The sequence below is a fragment of the Scyliorhinus torazame genome, chromosome 21 (genome assembly GCF_047496885.1).
Source record: "Scyliorhinus torazame isolate Kashiwa2021f chromosome 21, sScyTor2.1, whole genome shotgun sequence".
NCBI classification, from domain to species: Eukaryota; Metazoa; Chordata; class Chondrichthyes; order Carcharhiniformes; family Scyliorhinidae; genus Scyliorhinus; species Scyliorhinus torazame.
The window spans coordinates 116,517,107-116,531,213 of NC_092727.1; the positions used below are offsets into that span (position 1 = coordinate 116,517,107).

The 14,107-nt window shown below is 46.3% G+C and overlaps 1 protein-coding gene across 5 annotated transcripts in view; it reads left to right on the plus strand.

Annotated features, from left to right (window-relative positions):
• znf385c (zinc finger protein 385C) overlaps nt 1–14,107 on the plus strand; it is a 520,410-nt gene that overhangs the window by 474,141 nt on the left and 32,162 nt on the right. For all 5 annotated transcript variants that reach the window (XM_072487338.1, XM_072487339.1, XM_072487340.1 and 2 more), the window contains exon 4: nt 4,142–4,301. In XM_072487338.1, the coding sequence (XP_072343439.1) occupies nt 4,142–4,301 (160 nt within the window). The remainder of the gene's footprint in view (nt 1–4,141; nt 4,302–14,107) is intronic.

Here is a 14,107-nt window from a genome sequence, read left to right on the forward strand (position 1 = left end):
TGTGGACTTTGAAATAGTTACTAGCCGCAAGTATCTCAGTGTCAAAGTAAATGATCAATTGAATTGGAAGGAATGGTGTACAGATGTGGTGACCAAGTGATGTGCATGATTGTACTACTTCAGGAAATTAAAGTTCTTTTGAGTAGATCCCAGAACGTGAAACTCTTCTAAACAGCTGCAATTGAGAATGTAATCCTCTCTTCATGTCTCTCCCAGAATAGCGGCCTTAGGAGCAGATTCTTTAAGGGTACAGAGATTATTGAAGCAGGCAGAAAGAGTATTTGATGAGCAGAACTTTCTTGACGAAACCTGGGTTTAAAGAACATTGACAAAAGTAAAGATTATCATGAACAAAGAGAATCACCCCGCGTTCTCAGTATTAATGGTGGAAAAGATTGCAATCTCTCACATGCAGAATAAATCGGTTCTTGAACTCATTTACACCCTTCTCTGTAAGAGCTTTTAACAGGTGTTTAATGTACAGTCAGGACATGCACTCAGGGTGAGATCCACTGTCTGATTAGTCAATGCATTGGAATAGGTTTAATATATTTTAATTAAAGTTATACCATAGTGATATGGCACTTTTTGTTTCTTTTTATTGTTATTATTCACTTATATGTAATTTTTGAATGAACGAGCAATATACCCAAAATGAATTTCCTAATGGACAATGAAGTGAAATTGAATTCAATTAAATCGACTTAAGCACTTATCTATTAAATAAGAGAAAGCCAAAATTAAATCAGAGAATGTTGAGTTCCAGAGGAATCCATTACCATGTGGAGAAAAATATTTATTGTTATATTTCCTTTCACTGTTATTTCACGAGCACCATTAAAATCTATTGGTGGTGCGGGAGATTTTTGATACTGAAACTTTGTAAAACACTGAGTAATTCCTGATTTTATATTCATTCCTGGGATGGGAACATCATTGACATGCCGGCCCTTTTTGCCACAACCCCGGTTGTCCTTGAAAAGGTGGCAGTGAGCCACCATTTTGAACCACTGCAGTCCATGTGACGTGGCTACACCTACAGTGGTGTTAAGGAGGGAGTTCCAAGATCCTGACCCAGTGACAGTGAGGGAACGGGGGTATTGTTCCAAGTCAGGATGGTGAGTGACCCGGAAGGGAACCGGCAGGTGGCGGTGTTCCCTTGCATCTGCTGCGTTTCATCTCTTGGGCAGTAGAGGTTGCAGGTTTGGAAGGAGCCTTGGTGAGTCGCTGAACCTTTAAACAATAGATTTTGGGCCGGGGGTTCTCTGCTGCATCGGGAACCCCGGGCTCAGGTCCCGTTTTCTGCCCGCGCTGGATTCCTCGCCGCCGGTGGTGGAGATCCCATTGTGACGGAGAATCCAACTCTTGGTCTGAGGAGAGCTTTTTAAGCAGAATGAGAGAGTGAATTACTGATGGTCATGGGTCCTGTCATTTACAATAATATCAGTGGGTGGTATTGTAGGATTTTGGATACCGTTTAGTGTGTCTTAATGGAGTGTTTGCTCTCTTTAGTAGGTTAACTGTGTGTATTGGTTAATTACAACCCTCTATACAGAGACACAGTGAACGGTTCAAGCTGGGAGCTGTCTCCAGGCTTGCTTGTACACACAGCTCTGTCCAACGCTAGACTGACACCTAGGTGTGTGCGTGATGTCCCCGTTTGTGGGGACTAGCGCTGAAATTGCAGTTCACTGATCTCACCTGGCGGGGCGCTTTGCTCCATATGTTGGCATGGCAGCTGTACTAGTTGGTTAGGGTATTGCTTCCTGTGGCATGGAGTATCCTTGTTACTGTGCTGTTTATCTAACTGGACTGTGGGGTTTCCTTCCTTTACACCGGGCTTTACTTTCTCCTCTTAAAATGCAGCTGTGTTGCACACAGCATACAGACGAGCGAACAATCTGGATAGCTTTCCCGAGCGTTAGATCCTCCTTCGCTTGCAGCAATTCTGAGAGTGCGTTGTTCACTACTACAACTACCGAATAAAGCAGTGAGTGAACCTCTTCAGCTTCTGCCCTTTTATCCAGACCTGAAGCAATCGTGTATCTAAGGAATCTTTTTCTCCAAAGTCTCCAATTATTTATTTATTTATTTATTTTTAAAATTAGAATACCCAATTCATTTTTTCCAATTAAGGGGCAATTTAGCGTGATCAATCCATCTACCCTGCATATGTAGGGGTTAAACCCATGCAAACACGGGGGAGAATGTGCAAACTCCACACGGACATTGTCCCAGAGCCAGGATCAAACCTGGGACATCGGCACCGTGAGGCAGCAGTGCTAACCATTGTGCCACCGTGCTGCCCTCCAAAGTCTCCAGTTATGCGATTGTCCCGGACCTTGGATAAATCCAAATTGTTCTGAAGTAGTGAATTGCTGATCCATGGTTAAACCATGTAAAAATGTAGTTTCAACTTTAAGAAGATACTGAAATCCAAGATAGCACCGCAATTCTTTTGAAGACAAAGGATTCTGTTATAACCTTACAGGAGGCACAAGGTTCTGCACCTTCAGAGTCCCTGTGGCCTCACCCGAGTAAGATTTACCCAGATGAGGTGGAGGGAGGGCACTAGGACTGCTGGGACATGAATACCCCGGCCCAGGTGTGGGCTGGGCACGGGAGACTCTTCGGGGACTAGGAGGTGTGTATTTTAAGGAGAATATATTGAAACCTTTCGACAGTCATCGCTTCCGAGTGGTCGCATGCCTGAGACTTTACAGATTCGCCTGTGCTTACCCGCCCTGGTGGGCTCCTGCACAATGTGCTCGTGCTCAGTCCGGAAAGAATTTTAAACGAAGGTTGCTTGATTCGACTTCTCCCTTTCAGTGCCATGCTTTAGGGTTGTGAAAGTGTAAAATGGCCTTTGTTGGTCTTTAATGCTGATTCTTTAGTCGCAATTCTTTTGAATTAATTCATTATTTTTTCCCCCTCGGAGAAAGCTCGGATACCACAAGTTCAGGCGCCGACTCAGGAATCTGGCTGGCCCAGCGCTTTCAAAACCATAGAATTCCTATAGTGCAGAAGGAGGCTATTCGACCCAGCGAGTCTGCACCGGCCCTCTGATAGAGCACCCTACCTAGGCCCACTCCCCCGCTCTACCCCAGTAACCCTAACTAACCTGCACATCTTTGGACACTAAGGGGCAATTTAACGTGGTCAATCCACTTAACCTCCATATCTTTGGACTGCGGGAGGAAACCAGAGCACCCGGAGGAAACCCACGCAGACACGAGGAGAAAGTGCAAACTCCGCACAGACAGTGACCCAGCGGGGAATCGAACCTGGGACCCTGGCTCTGTGAGGCAGCAGTGCTGACCTGTGTGACACCTTGGTGCCCCAAACGGGCTGCCCTGACTTTTAAAAGACTAATTCCGGCCAAGAATTTAATCTTTTAGCTCGCCCCTGCTGGGTCTGCAATCCGTGGATATTCAAACTGGACCACCATGCGATCTCTGCTGAACAGTGGATTTTCTTTCTTCTGCCCTCGGCTTCCAATTCTTCAATGGAGTTTCTCTCCAGGTACCTCCCTCTGTATCTTTGCTTCAGCTGCTTTCAGTTAGATCAGAATGCCGCTCCCCCAGTTTTCCACATTTTTGAATTCCTGCTCATGTTTCTCTGAGGATCTGAGTTTTTCCAAGAGTTGCCACCATGTTGCATGGTGTTTGATACTGAATGAGGTCTTTGTAGTCTTAAGTAGATTAATTGTGTGTATTTATTGATGACAAGAACTTTGTACATCTATACAGTGAAGGGTTCAAGTTAGGAGCTGTCTCCATGCTTGCTTGTATGCAGGGCTCTGGTCAACACTCGACTTACCCCTAGGTGTGGGACATGTGTTCCCTTACATCATTATGTGGGCCGCACTGTACTCAGTTCCACATTAAGCCTATATGTACCAGATTCTTATACTGCAGGTGAAAAATGATCAAATGAAAAGGTGCGTTGACTTTTATGTGAATTGTTTTCCCTTTTCTATAGCGTATTGGTACTAATATGTTAAAATAACATCTTGAATGCTTTTCAATAATGACGCTATTTGTACTCATCTTTGAACAAAGATTAAATGACCAGATGAAAGAATTCTGATCAAGATATTTTGCTCTTGATTGAATGGTTCATTTTTTTGTTTACTTTGTAGAACCAGGCTGAGGCACACTACAAGGGTCACAAACACGCCCGAAAGCTCAAAGCACTGGAAGCCCTGAAAAATAAGCAGAAAGTTGCAGCATCCAAGGACGACGATACGGCACAGTCCATTCACAACCCTGATGACACCATGAGTGATCCAGAGAAAACAGGTTAACGGCCCGATTTCTGTTAGCAATGTCAGACTTCATGCATCTTTCACCTAAAAATTGAAATTGAACAAATTGTTTAATCGAACAACCATTTCATGTTAAAACCAGCAAAATGACCGGTTGTAACACTGTTGGTGGGACCAGAACCGGAGATTATTGTGCCTCTGGAGGCCGAAAAGGCGTTCGATAGGGTCGAATGGAGCTACTTGTTTTCGGTTCTGGGGAGGTTTGGGATTGGTCCTGGTTTGCACCGGGGGTCCGGCTGTCATATGAAGCACCGGCTGCTAGTGTTCGAATGAACAACATGAATTCGGGGTCGTTCAGGCTGCACACGGAGACGAGGCAGAGATGGCCTATGTCCCTTCTGTTGTTCGCGTTGGCGATCAAACCATTGACGATTGCTTTGAGGGCCTCAGAAAAGTTGAGGGGAATTGAGACTGGTGGAGTAGAGCACAGGGTGCCTCTATAAGTGGACAACTTTTTCACTGCATGTAAGGAATCCAGGGCCAGTTATGGGGGATGTAATGGGGATATTGCAGAGGTTAGGCTGCTTTTCAGGATATAAACTAAATGTTGGGAAGAGTGAATATTTTGTGGTTAGCCCTCTGAGGGGAGATGCTGGGTTGTGGAGGGGTTGCCATTCCGTCTGGCGGGGATTGGTTTGCGTTATTTGGGGGTTCAGGTGGCCGTGATTGGGCGCGACTTCATAAATTGAATTTTAAAAGCGAGGCAAGCAAGGTTAGAGCGGAGTTGCAGAGGCAGTACAGTCTTCCACTGTCGCTGGCGGGCAGAGTTCAATCTATTCAGATGAACATTTTGCTGCGATTTGTGTTCTTATTTCAATCCCACCCAGTTGTTCTGCCAAAGTCATTTTTTCGGGATATGGAGCAGCTCATGACGGGCTTTATATGGGTGGGGAAAACATCTCGAATTCGGAGAGGGGTCCTACAGAGGGAAAGGCAGATAGGGGATAGGCGCTGGTAGGCATTGGCTGCCCAGCTATTATTACTGGGCGGCCAATGCGGAGAAGGTGTTGGGGTTGGCTTGCCGATCAGGAGGTTAGTTGGACGGAGTTGGGGTCTTGTAGAGGGACGGGTCTGGAGGCCCCGGTCATGGCACCGTTGCCATTTTCGCCAGTGAAATATTCTAGGAATTCAGTGTTAGTCTCTACATTAATAATATTTGATTTGATTGGATTTATTATTGTCACATGTATTAGTAGACAGTGAAAAGTATTGTGTCTTGCATGCTGTACAAACAATGTATACCGTACATAGGGAAGGAGAGACTGCAGAATGTAATGTTAGTCATAGCAAGGTGTAGAGAAAAGATCAACTTAATACGAGGTGGGTCCATTCAAAAGTCTGATGGCAGCAGGGAAGAAGCTGTTCTTGAGTGGGTTGGTACATGACCTCAAACTTTTGTATCTTTTTCCTGACGGAAGAAGGTGGAAGAGAGTATGTCCGGGGTGCGTGGGGTCCTTAATTATGCTGGTTGCCTTTCCGAGGCAGCGGGAATTGTAGACAGATTCAATGGACGGGAGGCTGGTTTGCGTGATGGACTGGGCTACATTCACGACCTTTTGTAGTTTCCTGCGGTCTTGGGCAGAGCAGGCTCCATACCAAGTTGTGATACAACCAGAAAGAATGCTTTCTATGGGGCATCTGTAAACGTTAGTGAGAGTCGTAGCTGACATGCCGAATAATATGGATAATATGGCGGCAACTCCATCAGTATTTTAATCCACGGGCGGTGTCAAGGTGGGCCTCAATTGGATGTTACATTCAGTGAGTGGAAAGACAAACACTGGAGAGGGTGACGGATTTGTTTCTGGAGGGGCCGTTTGCGAGTTGGGAGGAGTTTAAGGAAAAAATGGAGCTTGGGGGGACCGGATAGGTTCAGATATTTCCAGGTGTAGGATTTTGTTCAGTGGGTATTTTCGACTTTCCCAGAGGCATCGCCGTCTACCTTGCTGGAGAGGATGCTCTCGTGTGCGGGGTCGGAGGAGGGCGGCACGTCCGGGATATATGGGCGGATCATGGGGGAAGAGCAGGTTTTGCTGAAAGAGGTGAAAGCCAGGCAGGAGGAGGAGCTGGGACCCACTTTGGAGGAGGAGGTGTGGAGTGAGTCCTTTGTAAGGGTGAATGCTGCGTCATCCTGTGGGAGGCTGAGCTTGACGCAGCTAAAGGTGGTGTTTACGACACATCTCACCAGGATGAGTCGATATTTTGAGAGGACTGAGCTCAAGAGGGCCTGCTCACCAACACACAGGTTCTCGTCCTGTCCCAAGCTGGTGGGTTTTTGGGGGGTCCTTTTTCCGCACTATATCGGCAATCCTGAATATTGGCTCAGAGCCCTGGCGGTTAGTTGCTGTAGTTGGGGTGTCGGGCCAACCGGAGTGTCTGCGTGGGTTTCACCCCCACAACAAAGATGTGCAGGTTAGTTAGATTGGTCGTTAATTGGAAAAAAAATAATGTGTATTCTAAATTTATAAAAAAAGGAATTAAACCCGTGCTACTGTCATCACTCTGGACACTAACCACCCATCCAACCAACTGAGCGAACCTACCTCCCTATTAGTTTCATTAAGAACGAATGATCTATTTTTACATTGCACAATTTGAAATGCTTTGCCTCTGGTGAGGTTAAAGTAGTAGAGTGGGTGCAACTCCAAGGAAAATCTAGTTTGACGGGTAATCTGTTATGATTTAGCATCATCATTCACACACGTTGTGAATATTTTTAGCACTTTCATTAAGTTCTATTTGCTTTTCTTAATTTACCCTCCACTAACCCAGGTACTCACCTCCATGTAGGTAGCAGCAAGGGTAGAGAGATGAGTGACACCTTTGAGACTGTTACGGACAGCAGAGAGAGAAATTGAACTTCTTTACCCTCTCCTCCATCTGAATCATTGAATCCCTACCGTGCAGAAGGAGGCTATTTGGCTCATCGAGTCTGCACTGACCCTCCGAAAGAGTACACCCCCCCCCCCCCCACCCCATCCCCACTATCCCGTGACCTAGCCTACACATCTTCTAAGGGACAATTTAACATGGACAATCCACCTAACCTGCACATCTTTGGTCTGTCCATAAACAGAGGTATTTTGTACTTTTTAAAGTAGATTGTGGCATGTTTCCCCAAATCCCTCAGTTTGTGTGATCCACTTAAACAATCACTCTTCGGAAACCCACGATAGGATTAACTCAGAAGATTAGGTTATTCATATTCAAATCTGGGGGGGGGTGGTGGAGTGCAGGTTGCTGTTCGCAACCACACATACATACACACACATACACAACTACAGTAAGGGGGTAGGTAGATAGAGGAAGATTTACAACTATGGGCAACAACAGTAAAAGAACCACAGAAATGAACATTAGTTCACGTGATCTCCAAGGTCCGGGGAGTTAAAGTTCAGAGGGTGTTTCCTTCATTGCGGAGTTCAGTGCAAATGAGTTTCTGGTTGGAGAGAACAACACAAGAGTTAAAAAATCAGACAGGGTTGAAGGAATTGAGGGATGGTTGTCGATTGTTTGCCCAGCCAGGAGCTGCTGGAATTCTTCCCAGTTAGTGTTAAAACAGCATTCTGAAGGTTTGTCAGTGTTCAAAGGAATATAGAGATTTCAAAATGTTCACTCAAGTCATGTAACGTTCTTTCTCCACAATGATGTCAAAAGGAATGTTTTATTGTCTGCAAATGGTTCTTGGTTTCAGGACTGATAAGGTGCCAGCCATTAGCTTTTGAAAGAGTTACCATCCATATTGAGTTTTTTTTGTGTCGGGAAGCTTTTTTGTCTGGGCAGAGCCTCTGACTCCGCTAGAAGGGTAAGCTTATCAAGCTGAAAATGATGTCCATTGTCCCCTCAATGTTCCCCTTTTGAAATGGATCCGGATCCGGCCTCTGTAACAGTCCCAGCTATGAGATGAGTCTGTTAGTGGCTCCGCAGGTATAATGGGTTTCGATCTACAAGTCCCCTGGTTTTGTGATTATAATGTTCTTACATTTAGGTATTAGATTCCACAATGATGAGAGGAGAATTATTTTGTTTTTGTAACTCCTATTGGTAACTTACAGAACAAAGGGCCAATCCTGTGGTCATGTGACTTGTAGCAGATCCCTTTTTGGTTGAGCAGAAAGTCCATTTTAAAAATAGCAGAATCCGATAAAGTCCTGATACATGGGGATACATTGTGGGCGGGATCAGTATTTGGCAAATCTGCATATTAGAGTGAGACGGCTAGTCTGACTCTAATATGTGTTCTCCTGATTTACCGAGGCCCTGGAATCTAACCCCTTCGCCTCGGAGACCTCAGGCGAGTGCTGTTTGAACACTGCTGAGAGCTGATTTCATTAATTGGACAGAACAATACAAGAGAATTGGGGTGAAATTAGACATGGGAGAAGTCAGAAAAAAGGCACATCTTTGGAATTGAATGTTGGGCAAGACATAGAATTGACGAACAAATACTGCCAACCTTTTAGCATTGGAGCCCAAATAGAATTTCAATTACACTTAGAATGCAAAACAGAAGATAGATTTAATGTGCTCTTTAATAGTTTAAGAAAGGCAGCTCTATAAGTCGAGAGATGGCAACACTTATTAACCAAGAACTTGGATTCATTACTTGGGGCTGGATTTCCGTTCCTGAGACTAAGTGTTGACGCCAGAGCAGGATTTGTGAAGTTCCACGGCAGCAAAACTGTCGCCGCACCTGGACCGATTCAGTGACCATTGAGGGGCTAGCATCGGCTCCACGTGGAACACAATCGATTCCAATGAGAAACAGTGCAGGATTCGCGATTGACACACACGAGGTGCACAAGCTGCAGTTGTATATACCCACTTCACTCCCCACACACACCATCCCAGCCAACAAGATGGCACTGGTTATGCTGGAGCACGCTCATCCTGCTGATGGGTCAGCTGGGGCCAGAGGGTACGTAGAGGGGTGCCATGTGGGGATATCCATACGACCTGTGACCCTAAGTTCACAGAGGGCAGTCAGTGGCATGCGCAGCTGCATGGCAGCCTTGCAGGCCGCGGCAATGGTGTTCCATGCCCGTCAACCCCGACCCTACAGCCCACCTCTTGGCATCCCCTCGCTATTCCCCTTGGCCCTGGCAGTAACCCCCCAGCCAGCGGCACAACTGTCAGCAAACAATGGCGATGTTGGACACTTTCCATACCGCCTCTCTCTCCCTCAGCAGCCCCGACGCCAGTTTCATCATTTTTAAAAGCACAAGTGAACCGCGCCATTGGGAACTCGGCCTTCGGAGGCAGAGCATCGTGGAGGCCCCGGAGAGTACCGGGCCAGGCCCGTTAATGATATGCAATCGGTGTTTACGTGCGTTTCAGAACGCATTGGTGCTGGTGTCGAGGCGGCGGAGAATTGCGGCTTTGAGTCAAGTCGACGCCCGCTGTGATTTCGGCGTCGGAACCGATTCTCCGCCCAATTGCGTTTCCCAATTTCAGCGCCGGCCGATGAAGAATCCTGCCCTATGCTTGGAATAAAGCTGATACAACATTGTGTAAGTCTCCGAAAAGAGCAAAGTACTTTCATAAAAGAACAATATTTTTTTAAGTTTTGGCCTGTTGAATAGCAATGCAGCTATGCCTGTCTCTATATGTACTGAACAGACAAGAAAAGTGTTGGTAGGAATAGTGTAATGGATCTGGATAACTGTGTGGAACAGAGTGTGACAAAATGATGAGCTGGAACAATATAAAGATATCCCGAGTACCAGGAAATAGCTAGAGACACGCCATTATGTCAATGATGTATTTAAACAGATGTGTGTGTATAGAGCAACGTCAGTTATTGATCTAGCATGCCTTACCCTACGACAGATTTCTTAAAGAAGCCTCTGCTATGCTTTTTGCTCGTTGTTATGCTTCTCAATTCTATCAGGCAACAGGTCAGTGTCAAGGGATGGTGAACATCAACAGAAGAAAGCTGTACGAGTTATAACATGATTGGCTTTGCTGATATTGAACCAACATAATACAGCTGATGGCGGATTGTACAGGCTTAGAGGCAGGCCATCTGAGAGTATTGAACCAGCCCCTCATCCTTCTCCGTTCTAATGAGAAAAGGCCTAGCACCCTCAACCTTTCCTCATAAGACCTACTCTCCATTCCAGGCAACATCCTGGTAAATCTCCTTTGCAACTTTTCCAAAGCTTCCACATCCTTCCTAAAATGAGGCGATCAGAATTGTACACAGTACTCCAAATGTGGCCTTACCAAGGTTTTGTACAGCTGCATCACCACCTCACGGCTCTTAAATTCAATCCCTCTGCTAATGAACGCTAGCACACCATAGGCCTTCTTCACAGCTCTATCCACTTGAGTGGCAACTTTCAAAGATCTATGAGCATAGACCCCAAGATCTCTCTGCTCCTCCACATTGCCAAGAACCCTACCATTAACCCTGTATTCCGCATTCATATTTGTCCTTCCAAAATGGACAACCTCACACTTTTCAGGGTTAAACTCCATCTGCCACTTCTCAGCCCAGCTCTGCATCCTATCTATGTCTCTTTGCAGCCGACAACAGCCCTCCTCACGATCCACAACTCCACCAATCTTCGTATCATCTGCAAATTTACTGACCCACCCTTCAACTCCCTCATCCAAGTCATTAATGAAAATCACAAACAGTAGAGGACCCAGAACTGATCCCTGCGGTACGCCACTGGTAACTGGGATCCAGGCTGAATATTTGCCATCCACCACCACTCTGACTTCTATCGGTTAGCCAGTTCATTATCCAACTGGCCAAATTCCCCACTATCCCATGCTTCCTTACTTTCTGCATAAGCCTACCATGGGGAACCTTATCAAATGCCTTACTAAAATGCATGTGCACTACATCCACTGCTTTACCTTCATCCACGTGCTTGGTCACCTCCTCAAAGAATTCAATAGGACTTGTGAGGCAAGACCTACCCCTCACAACTCCGTGCTGACTATCTCTAATCAAGCAGTGTCTTTCCAGATGCTCAGAAATCCTATCCCTCAGTACCCTTTCCATTACTTTGCCTACCGAAGTAAGACTAACTGGCCTGTAATTCCCAGGGTTATCCCTATTCCCTTTTTTGAACAGGGGCACGACATTCGCCACCCTCCAATCCCCTGGTACCACCCCTGTTGACAGTGAGGACAAAAAGATCATTGCCAACTGCTCTGCAATTTCATCTCTTGCTTCCCATAGAATCCTTGGATATATCCCGTCAGGCCCGGGGGACTTGTCTATCCTCAAGTTTTTCAAAATGCCCAACACATCTTCCTTCCTAACAAGTATCTCCTCGAGCTTACCAGTCTGTTTCACACTATCCTCTCCAACAATACGGCCCCTCTCATTTGTAAATAATGAAGAAAAGTACTCGTTCAAGACCTCTCCTATCTCTTCAGACTCAATACACAATCTCCCGCTACTGTCCTTGATCGGACCTACCCTTGCTCTAGTCATTCTCATGTTTCTCACATATGTCTAAAAGGCCTTGGGGTTTTCCTTGATCCTACCCGCCAAAGATCTTTCATGCCCTCTCTTAGCTCTCCTAATCCCTTTCTTCAGTTCCCTCCTGGCTATCTTGTATCCCTCCAGCGCCCTGTCTGAACCTTGTTTCCTCAGCCTTACATAAGTATCCTTCTTCCTCTTAACAAGACATTCCACCTCTCTTGTCAACCATGGTTCCCTCACTCGACCATCTCTTCCCTGCCTGACAGGGACATACATATCAAGGACACGTAGTATCTGTTCCTTGAACAAGTTCCACATTTCAATTGTGTCCTTTCCTGACAGCCTGTGTTCCCAACTTATGCACTTCAGTTCTTGTCTAACAGCATCGTATTTACCCTTCCCCCAATTGTAAACCTTGCCCTGTTGCACGCACCTATCCCTCTCCATTACTAAAGTGAAAGTCACAGAATTGTGGTCACTATCTCCAAAATGTTCCCCCACTAGCAAATCTATCACTTGCCCTGGTTCATTACCAAGTACCAAATCCAATATGGCCTCCCCTCTGGTCGGACAATCTATATACTGTGTTAGAAAAGCTTTCTGGGCACACTGCACAAACACCACCCCATCCAACCTATTTGATCTAAAGAGTTTCCACTCAATATTTGGGAAGTTGAAGTCACCCATGACTGCTACCCTGTGACTTCTGCAGCTTTCCAAAATCTGTTTCCCAATCTGTTCCTCCACATCTCTGCTACTATTGGGAGGCATATAGAAAACTCCCAACAAGGTGACTGCTCCTTTCCTATTTCTGACTTCAACCCATACTACCTCAGTAGGCAGATCCTCCTCGAACTGCCTTTCTGCAGCTGTTATACTATCTCTAATTAACAATGCCATCCCCCACCTCTTTTACCACCCTCCCTAATCTTATTGAAACATCTATAACCAGGGACCTCCAACAACCATTTCTGCCCCTCTTCTATCCAAGTTTCCGTGATGGCCACCACATCGTAGTCCCAACACCGATCCATGCCTTAAGTTCACCCACCTTATTCCTGATGCTTCTTGCGTTGACGTATACACACTTCAACCCATCTCCGTCCATGCAAGTACTCTCCTTTGTCAGTGTTCCCTTCCCCACTGCCTCACTACACGCTTTGGCGTCCTGAATATCAGCTACCTTAGTTGCTGGACTACAAATCCGGTTCCCATTCCACTGCCAAATTAGTTTAAACCCTCCTGAAGAGTACTAGAAAACCTCCCTCCCAGGATATTGGTGCCCCTCTGGTTCAGATGCAACCCGTCCTGCTTGTACAGGTCCCACCTTCCCCAGAATGCGCTCCAATTATCCAAATACCTAAAGCCCTCCCTCCTACACCATACCTGCAGCCACGTGTTCAACTGCACTCTCTCCCTATTCCTAGCCTCACTATCACGTGGCATCGGCAACAAACCAGAGATGACAACTCTGTCTGTCCTGGCTTTTAACTTCCAGCCTAATTCCCTAAACTCGTTTATTACATCCACACCCCTTTTCCTACCTACGTCATTGGTTCCAATGTGCACTACGACTTCTGGCTGCTCCTCCTCCCCCTTAAGGATCCTGAACACACGATCCGAGACGTCATGGACCCTGGCACCCGGGAGGCAACAAACCATCCGAGAGGCTCGCCCGTGCCCACAGAACCGCCTGTCTGTACCTCGAACTATTGAGTCCCCTCTAACTAGTGCTCTCCTAATCTCCCCCCTTCCCTTCTGAGCCCCAGAGCCGGACCTCGTGCCAGAGACCCGGTCACTGCAGTCGCCCCTGCTAGGTAATCCCCCCCCAACAGTATCCAAAGCGGTATACTTATTGTTGAGAGGAACAACCACAGGAGATCCCTGCACTGACTGCTTCCTCCTCTTCCCACCTCTAACTGTTACCCAGCTACCTTTGTTCTCAGGTGTAACTATGTTCCTGTAGCTTCTGTCTATCACCCCCTCAGCTTCCCGAATGATCCTCAGTTCATCCAGCTCCAGCTCCAGTTCCCTAACACGGTCTGTGAGGAGCTGGAGATGGCTGCACTTCCCGCAGGTGAAGTCAGCAAGGACACCGGTGGTCTCCCTTACCTCGAACATTCTGCAGGAGGAACATTCCACTGCCCTAGCTGCCATCACCTCTACTTAGTTTCCCAGTAAAAAAAAGAAAGAAAAAAAAAGTAAATAGCTTACCTGCTCACAGCACTGAGTCGTTTCTTTTCAGGCTAGAGGAGGAGGGAGGGAGGGAGACACTACACGTGTAGTGTCTCTGGATTCCTCACCATTCACATTTATTGGGTAATACAACCTTCCCA